This window comes from Opisthocomus hoazin, chromosome 31 (genome assembly GCF_030867145.1).
Source record: "Opisthocomus hoazin isolate bOpiHoa1 chromosome 31, bOpiHoa1.hap1, whole genome shotgun sequence".
In the NCBI taxonomy this organism is placed as follows: Eukaryota; Metazoa; Chordata; class Aves; order Opisthocomiformes; family Opisthocomidae; genus Opisthocomus; species Opisthocomus hoazin.
In genome coordinates this window covers 5,206,298-5,229,165 of record NC_134444.1, presented here as the reverse complement: position 1 = coordinate 5,229,165, position 22,868 = coordinate 5,206,298, and the positions used below count along the sequence as shown (strand labels likewise).

General features: G+C 47.8%; 2 protein-coding genes across 2 annotated transcripts; both read right to left on the bottom strand.

The window, feature by feature from the left end:
- Positions 1–6,357: 6,357 nt before the first annotated feature.
- LOC142365092 (olfactory receptor 10AG1-like) lies at positions 6,358–7,269 on the bottom strand. The gene has a single exon (XM_075445535.1). The coding sequence runs from the start codon at positions 7,174–7,176 to the stop codon at positions 6,358–6,360; it is 819 nt and encodes a 272-aa protein (XP_075301650.1). The 5' UTR covers positions 7,177–7,269.
- A 7,691-nt stretch (positions 7,270–14,960) lies between these two features.
- Positions 14,961–16,085, bottom strand: LOC104326207 (olfactory receptor 5AP2). Its single transcript, XM_009936591.2, has one exon. The coding sequence runs from the start codon at positions 16,083–16,085 to the stop codon at positions 14,961–14,963; it is 1,125 nt and encodes a 374-aa protein (XP_009934893.2).
- Positions 16,086–22,868: the final 6,783 nt, after the last annotated feature.

The window sequence follows — 22,868 nt, the reverse complement described above, 5'->3', positions numbered from 1 at the left end:
GCCTGAATATTTTCCTCCTAGCGGGATTTCCCTTTGCCAGGTCTTTCCCTGTCAATACTCACAGACTTCATCCCAACCTCTGTGCACTCACCTTGGCCCCAGAGAAACCTGCCTGTCTTCAGGGCACTGGCTGGGCTCATGCTCCTGATTGCAGGTGGATGAAGTCAAGGCAGATCAGCGCTCCTGGGTTTGGCACAGGTGACGCTGGTGCTGTCCATAAGCAGAGGGATGGCTGAAGGGACTTGAGCAGGCATCTGTCAGACTTATCTATCAGTCAAAGTTAGAGATCAGGAGACTCAGTGACTTCTTCAAGCATGAGAGATCCTTTTCTGCTGCTCCTCCGAAATTCCCCAAGACCATAAAAGTGAAAACTCAGACTCAGGAAATTTCCTTATCTTTATAGTAATCCCACCCCTGCCCTTCCTCCTGAAATGTCCCCTCAGAAATGTGCGGGGGTGATCTGGAGTTGTCAGCAGCCCTGACGCACACAGCACCCTATGAACAGAAGAAGGACCCTGTTCTGGTGGGGGCCAGTCCTCCCAGCCACAGGTTTTCCCTGCAGCACCATGAGGATCTCCGCGGGCAGGTTGAGTGCTGACCCTGGCAGGCGGCAGAGTCCCTTCCCCAGCACACAGCCCCTGGGGTGCAGGGACCCTGCTCTGAAGGACAGCCCTGGACACCCCTGTGTGCACACTCACATTCAGCATCTGCAGCTGTCCCCATCAGAAGGCAACTGCCATGCGCTGTCCCTGTGGTGGGGTGGCATGGGATCCGCTCTGGAGCACGTCCTTCTGTTCTGCACTAGGGAAACTGTGAGAGTCCGCTGAAAGATCCTACAGGCTGCAGGATGTACGGGTGTTGGGAGACGTCTCCAGGACACCCATCTGCACTGCCCTGCATCCAGAAACTTACTGTTTAGCAGAATGAGAAGATTTCCCCCCCTGTGAGTTCTCAGCTACTTTCCTTCTCACAACTGCCTTTAACCTCTCTCTGTCTTGTTCTTCTCCCCTCGCTGCCTGCAGGCAGTGCCCTCAGCCCTGATGGACTTTGCAGAGAAGCTGCTCCCGGGCAGAGCTGTTTCTGTGCAGCTTTTCTTGGTTGCCATGTGCTCCCAGGAGAAAAATCCAGCTCAGTAGCAGAGGACCAGCACAAGGCACCACTTTCTCTATCCCCTCTGGGCTCCATCCAGGTGTCCATGGGGATCCAGCGAACCTACTATGAAACAGGGTGAAAGAATCCCTGATGACCTTTCCTCAGCCAGGCAAAGAGACTTACTCCCAGCAGCGGCATTTCTTTTATCAGAAAAAGAGCTGGGCGTAAGAATCACCTTTTATTTTCTAATCCTCTAGACAGGACAGCAGGAAGGTGACAGGGAAGTACCTATTTCTTCCAAGCTAAGGGTCAAGGGAAAGTCTTCAGTTGAGTGAATTCAGGCATTTCATTCTGGCTTTGTAGTTTTAGGGCTAGAAAGATATTCAGCTCTCTTTTCTCCATGTCATGTCTCTTCTCTGCAGCAAAGTGTTTACACACACACGGTCTTGGACACTTAGTACCTGGCTTCCCTATGGCAAGTCTAAATTGGCCTGGTACCACCACCCAGCTGCTTCAGCCTGAATGTGCAGCAAAGCCCTCAGCTGGAGCTGTTACTACTTCAGGCATTGCAGGGAGCTGAGAGAGCAGGCCAATGTCACAGTGAAGCCACTCTTCATCATTTCTGAGAGGTCATGGAGCTGGTAGGAACTCTCTGATGACTGCCAAAATGCAAATGTGGTATGCATTTTTCAAAAATGCCTGTTGTGCGGGGGAAGGACAATCTTTGCCCCAGCTCATGTTCATTCAAGCCCCATTTCTTGGTGTCCAAATGAGAAGGTGACTGGATTTAGCCAGAGTAGATTGTGCCTGGCCATCCTCTTTGCTGTCTCTAATGAAGAGACAAACAAGACTTCCAGATGTGGGGAGACCAGTGTTGTCTTTTGTCTGGAAGGAAGAACGGCTATCAGCACCATTCTCCACAATATTCTTGTGTCCATGTTAGGCTATTATGGTCTGCATGGGTGGACAAGTAGATGGGTAAAAACTCATCTGGACACTCAGGCTTGCAAGAATGTGTTGAGTGTGCAGTACTCTGCCCAGAGGCCGGTAGCTAGCAGGGTCCTGCCATATTTTAAGGGGCTTTAATTCCCCAAAATAACATTTGTAGACAACACCACATTGAGGATAGCAGACACCATATTGGAGGGCAGGGTTGCCATCCCAAGGGACCTAGACAGTCTGTAGAGATGAGTCAGTAGCAACATCATGTTATCTAACAAGGACAGATCTAAAGCCCTGTCCTTGACATTGACTAAAGCCCTGCAGTGACACGGGCCAGGGAGTGCCTAGATTGGTAGCAGCTCTTCAGGAAAGGCTCTAGTGGTCCTTGGGGTTCGTTAGGCAAACCATGAGCAATCAGCAAAGGCCAAAAGCATCCTGGGTGGTATGAGCAGGAGCACAGCCAGTGGAAGTGGGTATTGCCCTCGGATCAGCATGTTTTGGAACAGATCCAGAATTGTTCCCTAGATTTTGACCTCCTGCAATGCCTGAGAGACATTGGTAAGCTGGAGCCAGCTCAGTGGAGGGCCACGAAGGTGGTCAGAGTTGGAGCACTTATACTGTGAGAAGGAGTTAAAAAAGCTAAGTTTGTCAAGCTGGGAGAAAGGAAGATCTTGGGGGAGCATGCAGCAGCATGGCACTGCTCCCAGGAAGACTGAGTCAGGCTCATGTCCACAGTACAAGACACAAGTACAAGAGGCAAAGGGCTGAAACGAGAGAAGGTCAGGTTAGACACAGGGAGCAATTTTTCAAATATGAGGATAGTCAAACGCTGAAAGCCGCCTCCCAGAGAGTGTGTACCAGCTCTGTCCTGGAAAGTGATCCAGATGTGTTTGGATAAAGCCCTGAGTAATCTGCTCTGATGCTGCTTTGAGCAGAAAGCAGGTCGAGAAATCTCCCAAGGTCCCTTCCAGCCTGAATGGCACTGTCCTTCCTTCCCCTTCATGTCTTCAAGCTAGGGAAAGCCCTCAGGTTCTCCCTGACCACAGAAGTAATTCAGACCAGGTGCTGGGCTACTTCACAGGTGCTTCCAAACGATCCTGATCACTTTCTTTCCTTCCCTTTTCATTTTCCCCTGCCCAAACTGCTCTCTTTTACCCTTCAAAAGAGTAGCCTAGCAAGTTAATCCTTTCCCCCCTTGGCCCCGCATTTCCTGTTTTGTACCCTCTTACGGTACTTCTGAGAATGTTGCTGTAGTGTTTTTGACCGTGGGTTGCCACTCAGTTGAACACATCGTTCTCTTTCATCACTTGTGCCCTGCAATTCCCCATACTGCTATCTTGCTGGAGGCAGTGTCCCACAGATCTTCAATGCTGACATGTAGGATTTTCAGTCCAGAGGCACTTCCACACCCTTGTGGCTTTGGCCAGCAGAAACCTCTTGAAGCTTTTCGAGGCGAAGGGGACAAGGTCTGAGCTGGGAGCAGAATAAACCCCATACACAAGGACCAGCTGTGACGTGACTGGCTGAGGAGTGTCCTGAGGAGTAGGGCGTGGGACTTGTGATGGATGCCACATGAGCCAGTGAGTGTCCCATTTTGAAAGGTGGAATGGAGAAACTGGAGAAAGTCCAGAGCAAGTCTGTCATGGAGGGATTAGGGGCCCAAAGCACATGAGCTGTGTGGAGAGGCAGAAGGAACGGAGTCTCTTTAGTCTGCTGAAGGAGAGGCACAGGGCAGTCGAAAAGCAGTGGAATCCTGGAAGAAGCAACTGCCGCCAACTTCCTGCTGGAACCTTCACAGTGGGGCTCTGGAAAAACTGAACAGAGAGTGGTGGTACACTGCAGCAGGACAGCCAGACACCCTCTGTGATCTCCTTCATGGAGGTTTTCAGGTTTCAGTCAACTGAACCCTGGGATTGGTGATAACCCACTCTTTGCTGGGAGGCTGGGCCAGAGATCCCAGCACTCCCTTTCCCAACTACCTTTCCATAAGCCTGTGTCTTGCAGTATGCCCCCGGAGAGAGCATTCAGCTGGAGGTGAAGGTCTGTACCATCAAGGGTCATAGGTACATTCATGTTGGAATGGTCCTGTTCTCAGGAGGTCTCCAGTTCTACCATTCATACCAAGCAGAGCCAGCTCTGAGGTCCGAGCAGGCTGCTCCATAAACGTCAGCCTTCCTGCACAGAGTCTGCACATGTACCAGGCATCGAAGCCACCATTACAGACATAGAGCAAGGCATTTGACCAGCTCCTTGAACCCATAAATCGGTCTGCATACCTCCTGCGATTCTTGGAAACACCTAAGCTGCATGTGCAGAGGAGTGTGAGTCCTCTTTTGATGTCCTGGCCAGCCTTCTGGCTAATGCAGGGCTTTAGACTGCAAAGAGAATTGAAAGACTGTTTTTGACTCAGCAGGTTTCATTTTACATGCTGAAATGCAGGGTGGAGGAAAGGAGCTCAGATCTAGGAAGTAAGGATGATTGAAAGGCGATACTGTCCAAGAGGTGTAATCTTTAAATGATAACAAAGAGCTAACAGTGACAGAAAAATCACTGTCGTAAAAACTTCATGACAAGGCTCACTGCTGAGAACTTGTGGCTATTTTGCTAAGTAAAGATGAATGTTGGGCATGAAATTAAAGTGCTTTAATTAATCATGATGAAGAATAAGAAGGAATTCCCACACAGCACTGTTCTGTTACTGTAATTGGTGATAGCACCACTAATTCCTTGAACACCTCTGAGAGCTTCTTTATTTTTCTCATTTCCAAAGCTCAGCCTGCTCAGACCTCAAGAGGGCTACCTCAGATCTCTGCAACCCACATCTCTCCAACCTTCTCTCATCAAAGGCCTTTCAGTCCAGGACACTTTTCACCATCACTTCAGTACATTGCCCAGTCTCTGTTTTTCAGCTGGGTCAAGTCAGGGTATGTCTTTTCAAAGCTTTCCCTGCAAAAGGCTTTTCTATGTTCTAAACTCACTGGTGTCACCTCCTGCTGTGTACAGCTCCATCCTCCTTCTGCAGAGCTACAATTGGGTGGGCACTTCTCCTGTTTCTATCGTACCCATTGACATTCACAGACTTTTGTTATTGTATGCACGTCAAATATTGTCTCAGGAAACACCTTTATCCCCCACAGCATCAGCCATTTCCAGTCGCCGGCTGAGATCTTTCCCCCGATGGAGCAGACATTGTACAAGGCTGCTCCGTGTATGGAAACACACTTCAGTGCTGCAGATGCATTTTGGCTAACAAACACCACTGGGCTAATTTTTCAAAGACACAGTTTCAAAGTGGCAGAACAGATTCAGTACATAAATGTTTGCGCTGGTTTCGGCTGGGATAGCGTTCATTTTCTCCGTAGTAGCTCGCATGGGGCTATGCTTTGAAATTGTGCTGAAAACAGTGTTGGTAGCACAGGGATGTTGACTGCTGAGCAGTGCTTGCACAATGTCAAGGCCTTTTCTGCTCCTCACACTGCCCTGCCAGCAAGTGGCCTGGGGTGCATAAGAAATTGGGAGAGGACGCAGCTGGGAAAGGTGATCCCAACTGACCAAATGGATATTCGAGACCATATGACATTGTGCTCAGCAATATAAGCTGGCGGAAGAAGAAGAAGAAGAAGCAAGGGGAGGACACTGGGAGCGATGGCATTTGTCTTCCCAAGGAACTGTTACAGGCAATGGAGCCCCTGTTTTCCTGCAGATGACTGAACACCTAGCTGCTGATGGGAAGTAGTGAATGAATTCCTTATTTCACTTTGCTTGCATGCATGGCTTTCACTTTACCTATTAAACCCCCTGGTGATTTTTTGATTTTATTCTTTCTGTCAAGTTAAGTCAAGCATCACATAACTCAGTGCAAGCCATCATAGCAGGGGAAGATGACCTTCATGCCTTTTAATTTTTTAAGTGGATTCCATGCAGGGACACTATAGATAGTCCATGGGGTCTAGCAAGTGATTTCTCAAACCAGAGGGTCGTCATCTCTTCATCAGTTGTGTACCCTGTGGTTCTCCTTGACTACTGACCATGATTTGACTACTTCCCTATAACATTATATTGGTCAGACACAGCTTGAAGTAGCTATTTGTATTAAACTAGTTAGGGGCACTGAAGATGCCGTAGAGTACAAAGATATCATAGTGGGGCTTGACATAAGCGGAATGCCTCAGGATACCTTTCCCCTTCTCGAGGAGGATGTAAGCCAGGCTGGACAGAGATGTGGGTGTTTTTGAGCGAATACGGGATGCCTTTGTTCAGCAACCAAATAACCCGGTGGGATCTTTGGTTACTGTTTGGGACTATTTTACATGCTCTGTAGCATCACTTTGTCCATAGGAGTCTTTTCAAGGCCATTCTCACTTCCTTATTCCTCAAGCTATAGATGACAGGGTTAAACATAGGCGTCACCACTGTGTAAAACAGGGCAAGGTATTTGTCGGCCTCTACAGTATTCTTTGACCGTTGCTTTAAGTAGACGACTGTGGCCGAGCCATAGAAGAGCATCACCATCCCAAGGTGTGAAGAGCAGGTGGAAAAGGCTTTGTGTCTGCCGAGAGCTGAAGGTGTTTTCAGAACTGCTGTGATAATTTTAATGTAAGAAAGAACTATTAAGGAGAAGGGAAGGATTGCAAATACCAGGATGATGGTGTACAACATCACTTGGTTCCAGAAAGTGTCTGCACAGGCCAGTTCCAGCAGAGGTGGGACATCGCAGAAAAAGTGATGAAGGTCACGGGAAGCACAGAAGGGCAAAGTGAACACCTGGTAGGTCTGTCCTATTTGCACTGGTACAACAGCCATCCACGACCCACCCACCAGTCTGATGCAGAGACCCCTGGTCATGATGAGGGTATAGCGCAAGGGGTCACATATGGCTCTGTAGCGGTCATAGGCCATGGCGGCCAAGAGAAGGCTTTCAATGCTGCCCAGCGAAACCAGAAAATACAGCTGGGCAGCACAGCCGAGGAAGGAGATCCTGCCATCTTCCATCAGGAAAGCCACCAGCATTTTTGGTAGAGTGACTGACGTGTAACAAATCTCTAGGAAGGACAAGTTCCTCAGGAAGAAATACATGGGGCTGTGGAGGCTGGAGTCCACCACTGTGATGAGTGCAATCAGGCTGTTCCCTGCGAGGACCATGAGGTAGATGACCAGGAATACTGTGAAGCCAAGGTCCTGCAGGCTGCAAGGGTCAGAGAATCGCAGAAGAAGGAATCCAGATCCAATGGTGTGATTCTCCAAGCCTTTTCTTTGGGGCATTTTCTCTATACAGAGCAATCTAAACAACAGGCTCTTAGAGGATGCTGATGGCCTCTCCACCATCACATACGCTTCAAGCCTAGAGAAAGACTGCAAATGTCAGCAGACATGCAAGTGCAGGATTAAGCGAGCTTGACCAAGATTTGCATGACTATTTAGAAATCTGACATGAGTTGCTTGTTGCAAGGGAGGTTTGTAAAGAGAGGAGAGAACAGAATCCTTGAGCCTGGATGACTGGGTTTTGTTGTCTGGATAAAACAAACTTTCTTATTTTAAAGGTGATTTCATTAAATAGAATACCTGGTGAAAGATGAGAAAAAAGGAAGAAAATGTATCAATACTAGCCCCTTTAAGAACCGTCTTGCTTACCAAGACATTTTTGGGAAAGCAAACTTCTTCATGCAGTTCTCAGTCATACAGAGAAGAAAGGGATTAAAAGTGGGTGATCTTCCCACAGTACACAATTTTTCTGAAATAGGTCAGCGTTTTATAACTTCTGAATGAGTCCTGAATAATTCAGCGTTCCTAAACTTGCTGCTCTATCACTTGGATTTCTGACAGCTTCTAAGTCCATCCGAAGGGCCATTTGCTCTCATCTCAACCCTGCAATTCTTCCCCATGCCCTGCAACACCTGGCAGAAGCAGAGCAATGCTCTTGTTGTCAGAGGAACGGAGCCTTCCCTTTGCATTTCCCACCTTCCCAGAGCATAAAAACTTCTTGCTGGGCACCCTTGAAGGATGTGAGCTACAAGCAAGCAGCACCGCAATAGCAGCTTCCTTCCTATGAAGAAGAGACTCAGCTGAAAGTTGTTTAAGAGTTTAAGTTTGAAATGGAGGAGGAATATCCTCTTTGACAAAGGACAGAGGATGCTGGCGGTGTCTCTCCAGCTATCACCAACACCCTTTGAAAAGCCTTCTTAAGCTCTGATGTATGAAAGGTGAGAGCAACAGGTCAGAAAAGATGTAATAAAACCATTCAGATTAGCCAAGTGAAAAACACAGGACATTTTTCTCAAGAGAAATATCTGAATTCGCAAAAACATGACATCCTAATACTTTGATTCTGTTTCCAAGGTATTCCTGCCTTTTTCCTGTGAGTTTTCTCTATCTCATACAGCTGCCATTCAATATTTCTAACAAAACATTAGGATATGCATGAGGGAAAAGTCACCATGATTTTTTTCTGATCTACCTACTTATTCATATAAATGTACAAAAAATTTCAATACTTGTATTTTAAAAAAACCCTGTGATGCACCCACATTTATTTTAGGTTACAGCTTTAACCCAAAACAATCATTGGCATGCAGATTATCCACATACCAGCATTTCGTGCTTCTTTCAAAATGTGCTCAGCCATACAGCTCTTCTTTTTAACTCTCAGATGTCTCAGTGCTTTGCAAGATCACAGGCAGAGCACAGTTCAGGCTAGCTTTGCTCACAGGACACTGCCAGAGTACTGCTTATGTGGCGACTATCTCACGGGCAGCATTTCTGGAAGCCGAGGGAAGCCCGTTCCGGTGAGCCCAGCCAACCTGACAGATGCCTGCAGCTGCTCCTGGCTGTGTCTGTGCTGCCGCATTATCTCAGCATTTCAGGGCACGCCAAAACAGATTTACCATTGTCCGGATCCAACAAGCGGGAGCACACTCCTCAGTCCATGATGCCGCAAGAGGCTGTGGTGACCTCTGTTTCTCTTTGTCATTCCCCTGGAAACCACCTGGATGCGGTTCTCTGGACACCTCTTTGTCACTCTCACCTGGTTATAAGACAGTAAGCTGCCTCAAGAGAGAAGGTGGAGACACTGGTGCTGTCACCGCTGCTCCCTGGACACCCTCAGCACCATGAATAATTTTAGAAAGACTGTCAGAATCACTGGCTTTAGCCTGACTAACAACTTCCAGCATAACTACAGGTCTTTGAAAAATGGAAAAACTGAGGCATGAGGTTTAGCTGCTCAAAGGAAAAGGGCCAAACTTGTAGAAACCAAACTGAAATCAAAGGCAAGCAGAGAAACAGAAAATAGCTCTATCCAATCTGTGCTTGACATGACTGTGCAGCAACAGAAAAGGCTTCTCTGTGCCTCCACATCTCTGGGTCTCAACATGTAACTGGACCTCATGTTATCCTCAAGGCAGAGGTGGCCCTGAGGGATTTGACTCTCAGCGCTTGTGGTGTCTGCATGCTGGTTCACATCCAAAAAGGGCCTGGAAAGGAAGCTTGGTACAAAGGCACGGGAAGGAAAAAAGGACTGTGTCATGTCACTACACTGCAGATCACTGTATTTGTACAGAATAGTATGACCCCAATTCTAAGACTGGCTGACTGAGTCTGACCTAGGGAGCCTTGGTGGCTTTACAGCCAATAGCACAAATAACCCCTCCAGAGGAAAGTCTCTCCTGCCATTGTGTGAGGTTAATGCACTCCCCGATTTCTTGCTCTGAAACCCTACGTGTAGCTCAACAGCCTTCAGTCTGTCCTTTACAGTTACCCAGAACAGTCAGGATTAAGACCAGAAGATCATCTCCCACCAGGACCAAAAGACCCACTAGTCAGGAAGGCTATGAAGTGCTGTGGCTTGGACAAATCCAGGCACCTCAGGGTGATTTCTTCCTGTCAGAGATGCAGCACTGTAAATACGGAAAGAGACTGGGGTCAGTAGATCTACTCCAAGAGGTGACTGCACAAGAAATGTCCTACCCACAGCCTGGATATTTAGCTAACTAAGCTCTTACTTAAGTCAACAGAGAAACAATGGATATAGTATACGAGAAATACAAAATGGCTCATCTGACCCATCAGTCTGGCTTGGTGACAAACAGTGATGCCTACAGCCTCCAGTTCATGAGAGAGCAGACGACAGCTGCTCATGCCACCAGGACTTAAACCAGCACTGACAAGATCATACCAGGATGCTCCTCTGTCCATCCCATATACCCAAATTATTTTTTTTTTTTCTAAGGCTGTTACCATAGTAATTATTGCCTGGTAAGATAGTACAGAGGTCATTACACTGGTGCTGTTGGCCTTGCAAGATGCTTTAGGATATGTGTTAGTGTTTGGGTTCAGGTTTGATTTAAAATTGAGTTAGAGTTAGGGTTAGGGTTGGGATCAGAGTTATGATTCCAGCTGGTTTAGGGTTAAACTTCAGGTTTGAGCTGGTGTTTGTTTAGGCTTAGGTAAAGGTTCAGATTAGAATTAAGGTTAGAGTTGAGGTTTATGATTAAGATTGGTGTAGGACTAGGGCCGGGTAATGGTTAGAGTAAGGATTAAGAAAAAATATTAGTTTAGGGTTAGGATAGGAAATCTTTGTCTTTCCAGATTACCATGAGCGTCTCCCCTTCCTCCTTCTGTCCCTCAGCTTTTATTGCTGCGTATGCAATCATAAGATATGGAATATCCCTCAGGTCAGTTGGGGTCAGCTCTCCCAGCTCTGTCCCCTCCCAACTTTTGTGCACCCCCAGCCTACTCGCTGGCGGAGCAGTATGAGAAGCGGAAAAGGTCTTGACACTGTGCAGACCCTGTTCAGCCATAGCTAAAACGTCCCTGTATTATTAACACTGCTTTGGTAACAAATCTGAAGCGTGGTACTACATGGCTGCTGTGAAGAAAAATAGCTCCACCCCAGCCAGACCAGAATGCCAAATCTCCACTTTTATGTTCTTTCTGGTAGCAGTTCTGTCTCATTCCCTGCCTGTTAGAGTCCAACCATCTGTAGTACAAATATAAACACCAAATAAACTCCTCTGGCAGCCCTTCACAAGTACTTAGACCTCAAAGAACACATGTCTGAGATGTTATTCCTCAACTGGCATTTTTAGGATCCATGAACGGTGAAAGGAGAAACCTGGCCACCCTCTGAGGATAAGATGGAAAGTCTTGAGAACCGCTTAGCTTTCCAGCTAGTGGTTAACCAGTGACTGGCAGCCAGTAGGGATGTGAGAGAGGGTAGAGGGAATTCTGGGAGAAACAAGGTGATGGTTGAGGTCTTTAGCAAATCCATACAACCGTGTCTGAAACACGGCTGAAGGCCCATGCATGAATCAGGATATAAGAAAATTTGGGACAAAGGAATCTGAGATGGCTGAGGATCGTTAGCAGGGCTGTGGAAGAAGCCAAACGAGTTGCGGGGAACTCACAGCCATTGCCAAATCCCCAGGAAGACACAGCTTTGTGGTTAAAGCATCAGCATGTTTTACCATGCTCGTCTCCCTTCACACTGACTCCAGGAAGGTCCTGGAACAGTGTGGGGGGCAAAGAATATCCTTTACAGGCCCTTGAGTGAGGACTTCATCATTCTGGCGCTAAAAATAGTCAAGGACTTGCATGACATCAAAGCCACCTGTACGTTGCCCTTGCCACCTGAAACCAGCGTCTCCAACTTTTGCTTAACCAGTTCCCAGGGACGGGAACCTCACCTGGTCATTGTCATTTCGTCAGTGATGGCTCTCAGTGGGGTCCCCAATGCCCTCAGAGACTTGGGCTTTGTTTCTGCCTTTCACTTCTTTACAGGCTCTTTCATGCTTTCAGTATCCGCAGTGTGGGAACTTGGCACCAGAGAGCTCATCAACACGCAAAAGGCCCTAACAAACCAAGTCTCTGTGCATAATTTTCCTCAAGTCTTCAAGATTTGTGCAGCTAATTAGATTTCAGCAGCGTAGCCAAGCATCAAAGATGATCTCAGCAATAAATATCAGCAAATCCTGATTTCAAAAGGAAATTGCCCCAGTGTTCTTTATGCTTCCTCTTAGAGAACAAATAGTATCAGCCTTCTCCAATTCATATTGATCTGGAGTGTCTCCTGATGAGAACTCCCTCCCTCGCCCCCCCTTCCATTTCTATTATCTCCCACCCGAGACTTGCATCATGATTTCTCAAATCTAAGCTTTTTCCACTAAAGTCTGCAGCTGAATGATTCAGCTCATTTGCACCATTTCTCAGCATTTTTATTTGGAAAACTAGTAGTGCACAGTTACAGATGGATGTTTCTTACTTGCCAGGGAAAAAATAAAAAATATAAAAGGAAAGTAAAAATAAAACACATTCCTCAGCTCTATATGAAGTCTGTGCTGCTTCCATTGAAGTCCCCTTTCCACAGTGGATAACCTTGGAGGAAAACCTTCAGTGAGATACCTAGGAACGGACAGGTACAAATACAATTAAGGTCTTGGCTAAAGAGACCATCCGACAGACTACTGACAGACACGGCAAGCTTTAAACTCCCTGAAGCCTGGAGCAGCACCTGGGTGGCTGAGAGTGTTGTGAACGATTAGAGAGTGATGGGAGGAGAAAAACCCGATGGATGCTGGAAAAAGCATACATCCAGGCAGTCTGCTGGAAAGATGCCTTCAGAAGCGATCAGTTTAAGCAGAGCATGTGGAAACATGTGACAGAGTGCTGAGAGCCAATATACAGTACAGAAGGCAGAGCAGTGTCATGGATGGAATGGGGAAGACCAATGTTTCTTCTCCGGAGCATAGAAAATGGGCTGGAAATTTCCATGTTGATCTTATGGGAAAATATTTTCTGTGAATGAACAGTGTTCAGTGCATTTCAGCTAATAAAAAATGTGCTAATATTTTCATTAAAAGTCAAGAACAGTTCTTCAGCTTTGTCAGCAGGGCACAGCTGTGCTCGTACATTCGGGCCCAGAACGTGCTAACCATGTGTGGAATTATTACTAAAATTAACGTTTTACATCTGAAAATTAAAGTTTATATGAAAAACGTAGCAGCGTTCACCCATTGAGCAAAAGCATAAAATCAAAAGGAGCTCTAAGGATGGGACACAGCTGCCGCAGGCACGCAAGGAATCCACTCACACAGCAACTCCCTGCAATGTAGCGTAGAGGATGGAGCGGAGTGGAGACTCTGTGGCCCTGCTCCGTGATGATAAAGCGGGAAGAGATGGTCCTCTAGAACTGATCAGCAGCTCATCTGGCCCCCTGAGCCAACAGGTTTTCGAAACCTTGCCAAAGTGCTACCCTCTCGTGAACTTTGCTCGTTTTAATGTCATTTTAATACTAAAACACACCTCCAACCTGAAGGCTACCCGCCTCCGAGGTGTGACCACTCCTCTTTGAGTCTGCACCCTCGATTTTTTGTAAACTATACCTTTAAACGTGAAGCTAGAGAATTTTACACCAATCATGATAAAAGGTATGTATGACTACAGTCACTCAAACTCCACCTTAAAGGTACAAAGGGTATAAAAATAGCCAGGGAAAGAGGGGATTTTGTGAGAAGAGGATATCACCGTGAGCAAGTCAAGGGAAACTCCACCTCAGACTGCCTCCAACAACCGGGATCGGCTGACGGGTTTTATACTTAATAACATCATATTTGCACGTGCTTTCTTGCAGACAGTTAGTATCACCAGTAATTCAAAAAACCTCTATACCTGTTGCAAAAATAAAACTGCCCTGTTTCAGTCGCCAGTTGTCACAGTTTCTCACTGAACGTGATCAAACGTGGCCGTGCCAGTTCATGAGCGCGACTGGACTGAAGGTGCAGACTGCTATTAGTGTATCCAGAATCGTGGTAGTTTAATATACATATTAAACGCGACTGGACTGGTAGTGGCAAATTGGACATCACTCAGAATTTAAACCTAGCTGCACCTAGCCTTCCACTCCAGTGAAGAGAGTTAGAGCGCAAGGGGGTTTATTTTCTGCCAAATTAACGCAACACAGGAACCTCAGGAACTTCAGCCGAGGTGAGAGTTGAGTGCTGCCCTCATGATGGAGTAAGCCCAAGAGTGCCATGCAAAGGGTCGGCTGGCACTGACTGGTGAGAGAACAGCTTTGCAGGACACTGCCTTTGGCTTTTGATGAGGAAGCTGCAGAAGAGTCAGCAGTGTGCTCTGGTGCAAAGGCCATCAGCCTACTGATGAACCCATAGGCACCCATACCTCAGATGGCTGAAGGAGTTGAGATTTATTGGGAATCAGGTCTCAAACCCCACTCCTGCCTTGGGCTGTGGAGGAGGACTACATAGCTTTTTTTCTTCAGTGGGGAATAAAGTCTGGGTGGGAAAGCCTGATCTTCCAAGAGTGAAGGAATTGGGATGGAGGCTGGTTGTCCCCGTCTCCCCACCAGAAGACAAAGGGCAAGGACTGAGGCTGCAGCTAGAGCCAGAGGAACACAGCAAAAGCAAGAGCTTGCTGATTCCTTGGGGGAAAGGGGTAGCAGGAGTTTGAGGGAAGAACCAGAGGCTGCTTGGAGTCACTTGTTTTGGGTCGTTGAAGAAAGCACCTCCACCAACCAAGCCTCTCCACCTCCTTGCGCAGCAGGAGAAATCACAGCTGCTTTGCAGCCTGTCTATCTGTGCCCTGAGGCCATGCCTGACCAGAGGAGCGAGGAGAGGTGGGTAGCAGTAATGAGGCCTCAAGGCTAGAAAAGCACATTTTTTCTGGAAACGCAGCGAACACGTCCTTTTCTAAAAGCTGTATACTGGCTTCTAGCCTGGCAATGGGCACCACTGAGGAGCACGGCTCCCACCTCAGGGACCCACAGTGAGGAAGATCACCATGGTAGATACTGACTCACCATCTCACATTCCTTCCTCATCTTCTTCAGGAAAGAAAACTATAACCTTTCAGGAACTGACAGGTGTAAACCAGCAAGCTCTTTATTAGGAAAGACAGTCCAAACTCGTGGGCTTTTTTCACATTGCTTTAGAAATCAGAATATTTCTCTTCAAAGAACTTTCCCCTTTATCCCTGTGCCAATCCACAGGCAGTCTCGAGGCCATGAACTTCTGAAGATGTCCCTGGTACACAGCGGCTGCCTTTGTGAAAGAGCTGGCAGTGATCTGCGCAGGGTCCCTCACCTGGTGTGATCCTTGGGCGCAGGCAATGACTTTCCTGATGGCTTTCTTCAGGGCCTCCCTGACCTCCCTGCTCCTCAGGCTGTAGATGAGGGGATTGACCAAGGGTGTGAGGACGGTGTAGAAGAAGGAGAGCACTTTGTTCAGCTGCCTCAGCACAGCTGTTCTGGGCAGCACATAGACAGTAAAGAGAGTGCCGTAGAAAAGAGTGACAACAGTGAGGTGAGAGGAGCAGGTGGAGAAGGCCTTCTGCTTGCCCACGCTGGACGGGATCCTTAGGATGGCAGCTGTAATGCACACGTAGGAGGCCAAAGTGAACAGGAAGGGGAAGATAATGGTTAGGAAAGACAGGATGAAAGATGCGAGAGTGACAATGCTGGTGTCACTACAGGAAAGCTCCAGCAGAGGAGTTAAATCACAGAAGAAGTGGTCAATTGCCTTAGGGCCGCAAAACTTCAACTGCGATAAGAAGACTGTGACTACTGCACACATCAGCATACCCACTAGCCAAGATGCAGCCACCAGCTGAAAACAGACCTTCCAGGTCATGAAGCCTGTGTAGAGCAGGGGGTGGCATATGGCCAAGTACCGATCGTAGGACATGGCTGCCAGCAGGTAACACTCAGTACCTGCAAAAGAGCCAAAGAAGTAGAACTGAGCTACACAGCTGTGAGCAGAGATTGTCTTGTCCCTGGTCAGGAAGCTGGTCAGCAGCCGGGGCAGAACGGTGGAGCTGTAGCAGGTCTCCAAGGAGGACAGATTGCCCAGGAAGAAGTACATGGGAGTGTGCAGATGCTGGTCTGTAACCACCAGCACGATGATCAGGATGTTTCCAATCACAGTTATGCAATAGATAATGAGTGATAGGAGGAAGAGCAGAGTCTGGAGTGTGGGCAAATTCCCCATTCCCAGCAGCAGGAACTCTATGGGTGATGTCTGATTGTCTTCCTCCCATTTTTCCATACCGCTTTGTTTATACTTCTTTCCCCACGTGCCAGGGAGGAGGCCTGTGACAAAACACAGTGATTTCTGCATGAAGTGGAAGAAGAGCTGTGATGGACGTTACTGTTTAAAAGACACAAGGAAACAAAAAAAACTCATCTACTTTGCCATTGTTTATATTCCTTTTTGGCCTCCCTCCACACTGAAAGAGACAGACCTGGGCTCTTCAAGAGGGCAAACCTGCTAGTCCCGAGAGCATTCCTTGTGACTTCAGGGTTAACTTGCCCCAGGTAGCTGCCTCTTCTTCATGCTGGAATGAAAACCTCATGTGCATTTGCTCCTATTTTGACATTCTGTTTTCCTGTGCTCTGGGGTTTTCCTGTCTGACTTGAAAAAACTGTTGAGGATAAAGATCATTTGCTGTCTGTTGAGAAAGCAAAAACAGTGCCATGACTGAAACAAATTGTTTCCGTGAAATATTGAGACAGATGTGGTTTCTCCAAACTGAGAGAAGCCTGAGCACAGCGCTCTGAGTGGGGGAGTGCTCTGGGCTGGCTTCAGCACAAACCAGCCCAGTTGTACCTCAGCACCACCAGACCCTCCCCGACATCTCTGCTCCATGATGCTGGGGCTCAGGGTGTCTGGGGAAGCAGAGAGCTGCAGTGGGGACACATGGAGGGCAGGACAGGGCTGGGACTCAGCTCTCACGCACAAATTTCCCCTGCATAAAAAACCAGCAGCAAAATCAACAGTTCCCTGACTCAAAGCATCCAGCCCCCCCCGCCGTCCTCGGCATGAAGGGATGACCTATGCACTGATGATACCTGGGAAGGACAGCAACGGTTGGGCTTTTTCCCCGCTGTGTTCTTTCCTTCCTTGGTATCCCTGGTCCATGGTTCATGCCTTGCTCTGCCCTTGTCACCTTCTCCCAGCAGCTGCTGTGGTGAGCCTCCAGCAGCATCCAAATGATCCTTCCCTCGTGCTGTATCCTGGGTTTTGTAGCACACAGGAAACTCTGCAGGACCCAGGTGCAGCTCATCTTTCCCCAGGGACTGCAGAGAGAGAGTGTTGATTGATTGTCTCTCAAAGGAGAATGGAACTCCTGGGCTGCGGAAAAGTTTGTAAACTCCTCTGCCAATGCCTGTCTTTCTCCATAACAAAGAATCATTCAAACTCGGAGCCAGGCCGCTTTGAAAGGGAACTGAGGCAGGACAATCATCAGGACGCATCCCAACTCATGACAGAACACCTGAAGTCATCCCACACACAGGATTCCCATCACTTCCATGCAGACTCTAAGTTCACCGGGTCTCTTTGGTGCAGAGACTCTGACTGCCTGAGCCTGTCCTGCTGGCCTCCCTTGATACTCAGTGGTGAGGAAGAGGCAGAGGCAGCAGCATTTCCTGCAGCCACAGAGACTTGTCCTGTGGGGTGGGGCGAGACCCCCTCAGGTGTCAGGCTCTGTCCCCTGCAGGGAAAGGGCCCCCAGACCTCTTCCTGAGGCACAGGGCCCTGGCATGTCAGGAGCTGAAGGGACCTGAGCTGCTGAGACGTCCTCCTGGTTAGGGTCCATCTCTCCTCCCTGGGAGGTGCCCTGGGCCCTCTCCTGCTGCTGTGGAAGCACAAATGATGACGATGGCCTGATTCCTCTGGGCCTTGTTTGACTTTCAGGCCATGACATGCAGTCTCTTCTCTGCCTGGAAAGGCACGACAGGGCCTTTTGGGAAGTCTGAGAATGACCTCGAAGTTTTGTGTCACATCTCCCCGCTCTCTCAGACATCTCAAATACCCAGAGGTATGTGGCACAGGATTAAATGATAACTCAGGTTGAAAGGCAGGCCTGGAGATTGCCTAGTCCAACCTGCTGCTCAAAGCAGGGTGCTTCTGAGGTCAAGCAGGTTCTCAGAGTGTTATGGATAGGGTCCTGTCAACCTCCAAAGATGGAGACTGTAGACTGCCACTCTGGGAAATTCTTCCAATGCTTGGTTGCCTTCGTGGGGAAGAAGGTTCTCCTGTCATGCAGTCTGAACCTTCGTAGTATCACCTTAAGGCGGTGTCTCATCCTCTCACTTTGTAACAGTGTGAATCACTGACAGTTTTCCACTTGACCACTTCCTTGCAGGCCCTGGATAACTGCAAGTATTTCTCCCCTCCCCAAAGCCATCTCTTCTCCCAGCCAAACAAGCCCCATTTGTTCACCTCTCTTTACAGGGCAAGGGATGCAACCTCATGACCCTGCACTGAACTTGCTGCAGTTTAGCAAATACTTTTTTGTATTGGAAACCCTACACTGGGCACCATACTTTCCATGTGCTCTAAGAAGCCCTGAGTGATGGTGAATGACTACTGTCTTCAGTCTGCTGGGCATGCTTCTGTCTGCACAGCCCAGGATGCTGGTCGCCTTCCTTGCTGCCAGGGCAAACTGTTCCTGGCCATGGACTCTGTAGATTGTCGCAACTGAACCTCAGCCAGCAGCTCAGCACCACACAGCTGCTCGCTCACTTCCCCCACAGTGGGATGGGACAGAGAATGAGATGGGAAAAGAGAAAACTGTTGGGCTGAGATACAGACAGTTTTAAAGGCAAAGCAACAGCAGCACACAAGCAAATCAGAATAAGGAATTTATTCACTCCTTCCCTTCGGCAGGCAAGTTTTCAGCCATCTCTAGGAAAGCAGGGCTTTATCACATGTACTGGTTACTCTGGATGGCAAATGCCATAAGTCCAAATGTCCCGCTTCCTTCTTCCCCAGCTTTTACTGCTGAGTACAACATTGCATGGTACGGGATAGCCCTTTGGTCAGTCGAGGTCATCAGGAGTACTGTGTCCAGTTCTGGTCTTCCCAGTTCAAGAAAGATGAGGAGCTACTGGAGAGAGGCCATCAGAGGGCTACGAGGATGATGAGGGGACTGGAGCATCTCTCCTACGAGGAAAGCCTGAGGGAGATGGGCTTGTTCAGCCTCAAGAAGAGAAGGCTGAGAGGGGACCTTATAAAAGGTTATAAATATCTCAAGGGTGGGTGTCAGGAGGACGGGGCTAGACTTTTTTCAGTGGTTCCCAGTGACAAGACAAGGGGCAACTGGCACAAACTGAAGTATAGGAAGTTCCAGCTGAACACGAGGAAGAACTTCTTTGCTCTGAGGGTGATGGAGCCCTGGAACAGGTTGTCCATGGAGGTTATGGATTCAGCCTTCTCTGGAGATATTCAAGACCCACCTGGACAAGGTCCTGTGCAGCCTGCTGTAGGTGACCCTGCTTCTGCAAGGGGGGTTGGACTAGATGACCCCCAGAGGTCCCTTCCAACCCCTAACATTCTGTGATTCTGTGAAAAGCGTATGATGCAGAGACGGAAGCAGAGATAGAAAATACACCACCATAATTGCAGCAGTTCCTCTGAAGAACGTGTCTCCACTCAAAATCATGGTAGGAAACATATTAGATGAATTTAATGAAACAAGTTTACTTTTATGTTGTCAGATACTAGGCAACAAGGATTGTGATGGTTGGATATGATATCATGTGGTCAATTGTGTCTCAAAAACTCATAATCCCGTAACAAGCCAATGGCTGCGAAGGGGCCTGTAAGGTCATTTGTTCCTCTGGAATGATAGGCCAGCAGCAGGAACACGACTGAGAAAAGGACTATGAGGTCACTTGGTTTTAAAATGGCTGATAGGTCAGCCCTTGACTCATGGCTTTTAAGCTGCCATCTGGCAGCACCTCTGACAGGCCAGCAGAAGGCACCTGGCTGGCACATTCACCAGGAGATCTTCTCTGCCGAAGGACCTAGACTCACTCAAGGAAAGGGGCTTAGATTTTGTTGGAATGTCTTTCCTGCCTGACTATGTGATGGGACAGCAGCAAGCAGCCGGCTTGGTTGTGTCCACCCGAGAAGCAGAAAGGCTAACAGCCTTGGGAGATCATGGTGAGGTTACTACTATCTCATCAGGTGAAAGGCCACAAGAAGGCTGATGAGTTGGGATGCCTGCTTGAAATGTTCTTTCCAATACGTTTGTAGGAAACAGCAGGAGAGAGAAACACTGCCACACAGGGCAGCTGGGAAGGTGGAGACTGGACACAAGGAGGAAGAAATGTAACTTAAATTGTAGTGCTGTGGTACAAGAAGCCATCCAGAAGGAGTATGAGATCAGTCCATCTCTTTGTGTTTCCAGGAACAGAGGGTGAGGGTGGACAGATGTCAGTGAATGTATGGATATGCCAGAGTGAGAGCATGGTGGGGAACTGAGGTGGGTGTCTACAGCCTGCAGGCAAACAGAAGCAGCTGTTTAACAGTGCAGAACAACCTGTGGTGGAGATGACAAAGGCTGCTAGCAAAGGTGGAAGTCACAAAGAAAATCCAAGTCTTTGTGCCCTTGGTTATCGCAGCTGCCTCTTCCACCAAGGCCTAAGAGGAGACAAATTGTCCTAAGGCACCGGGACCTCACTGCCTCATTGCACACTCCCAGTAGGGCTGGGAACTGTCATACCACTGTCCTTCCCTCAGCATCACACACGCCACATCCCGCTGCCTCCCAACAGCCCTGAGAAAAGAGTGAAGGACAAGCTCTGCGTTCCCAGGGCTGGCCTTTCTGCCTCATCAGACAAACCAAGGGTTTTCTCAGCATCTGAGCTACCTGCACATCACCTTTGCCTACTGCAATCATGGCCTCCAATTATCTGTTCTAACGAGTCCCTGGGCAGGCTTTGTAGGTAACCTCCATGAGACTCATTAATTAATCAAGCTACTTTGGGTTTTGTTTTTTATGCTGAGTCTTTGAGAGGTTTCCACAATCTCCTCTCAACACCCAAGGTTCAAGGACTCAGCACCAAATACACCATGGGGCTCATTAAAATACAACAAGCCCTAACAAGCCATGTCTATTCCTGTAGTTTTCATCAAGTCTTCAAGAGTTGTACAGATAATGTGAGCTGTTTTCTAGGGTAGTTATGGAGAAAGAGTTCAAAGAGCTTCTAATAAAAATGAGGTGTTATATTCAAAGGTGTATTTTATGACTTTTCAGTTTAAAGAAGAGGTGATGGCTGCATTCTCCAATATGTTTTGGTCCAGGATGTCTCCTCAGGAAGTTTGGACAGGCTAAATAATGATCCCTTGAGGTCCGAGACTGTATTGACAACATTCACCTCACCTCCCCAACCCCACCATTTCTCTCACTGGCCACCTGGGACTTTCTCTTACACCGGACTTCTCTGCTGCAGTCTGCAGCTGGATGTTAGAGCTCCTTTGTACCAACTCCCACTGGTTTTCCTTAGACAGCTGCAGAGAGGCACAGATTTGTTTTGCTATCTGCAAGCAAAGAAAAGTGAAGCATGCGAACTTGCATCAGCAATAAAACACTCTACATCCCTTTGAGATATTCTATGATTCTATGGTTTGTTCCTTCAGATTCCTCTCAGCTTGCCAGCTACTGCTCTTTTGAGCTTCAGGGAGTTGCAAGTTTGCCTGTCTTTCACAGGATTGTCTCCTTAACCAGCTCTTTCATTATGTTGATGTCTATTGTATATTTTTTACCTATCTACAAATTTACTCATCAGATTATCCCTTGAAGAAAGGTGACCTCATAAGAGGCAGCTTGTACTTAGCATATGGTCACAGAGGGTGTTTTGTTGTTTGTGAAAAATGATCATGCTTTAATTTTTTTTGCTTTCAAAGAGGAAAAATTCTTCTGTGCCTCTGTGCAGCCATTTCTCAAAGGAGAGCAGGTGGGAGATGATGCAATGGAGAGGTAGCGTCCAGCTGCAGACTTCAGTGGAGAAGTCTGAGGCAAGGAACAGTGATGTAAGTCGCAGGTGGCCAATGACAGAAATGGTGAGGTAGGGGAGGTGAGGAGCAATGTTGTCTGTACAGTGTCAGGCATCAAAGGACTGCTATTCTGACCTGTCCAGACCTCCTGAGGAGACACCCAAATCAATACCCCTTGAACAATGCTCCTGTCACCTCCTTGCTAAAGAGAAGAGTAGCAAAGACTGCTCTTTAAAGTAAAAAATGATTGCTGTTACAAGTACTTTTAATTTTTTCTCCTTAACTAGACTATGAAACCTCTTTAATTGGCTGTGCGAGTCTTGAGGAGTTGAAGGAAATGACAGGAACAGACATGGGTCTTAAGAGCTTTCTGTATTTTAATGAGCCCTATGGTGTATTTGGCGATGTGTCTATGAAACTCAGGTACTGAGAAGATAAAACAAGGTGCTCCGGATGTCAGAAGTAAAACTCAAAGTACCTTGAAGCATTAATGGGCCCCACTGAGGGCCATTACTGACAAAGCCTTCCCAGGGACTCGTTAGAGCAGATAACTGGAGGCTGTGATTGCAGGTAGGCAAAGGCACTGTGCAGGTGGCTGTAATGCTTAGAAAAACCTTGGTTTGTTTAGTGAAGGAGAAAGGCCAAACCCTGACCCCCAGGCCCTGGGAAGGCAGACCCTATCCCTCACATGCGACTCAGGGGTCTTCCAGGGTCAGTGCGATGTGAGGGTGAGCAATGCCAAGCGTAGGAAAACTGTACAACACCTCCTGGTTTCCCCAAGGAGAGGTGAGGAGGAAATAAAGACCCCAGCCTTATAATAAAGTTTCTCCTGGTAGGCCTCAGGGGCAGATGCAACTGTCATAGCCAAGGGGACAAAGACTTTGGTCTTGTGGGACCTTTCAGCCTTTCATGAGCTTTTTGCAATCTCTATTGCAGGCTGTCCTACACTGCCCCATACATGCACGTCTTTTCTTTCAGGCTGTAGGCACTCATCTTGCTTCCCATGTAGGTCCCATCCCCGCATTTCTATGCACTCACTGATGT

What these genes read in the sequence shown, in the direction of transcription:
- LOC104326207 (XM_009936591.2), bottom strand. Translation starts at nt 16,085, where the DNA reads ATGGAAAAATGGGAGGAAGACAATCAGACATCACCCATAGAGTTCCTG.
- LOC142365092 (XM_075445535.1), bottom strand. Translation starts at nt 7,176, where the DNA reads ATGGTCCTCGCAGGGAACAGCCTGATTGCACTCATCACAGTGGTGGAC.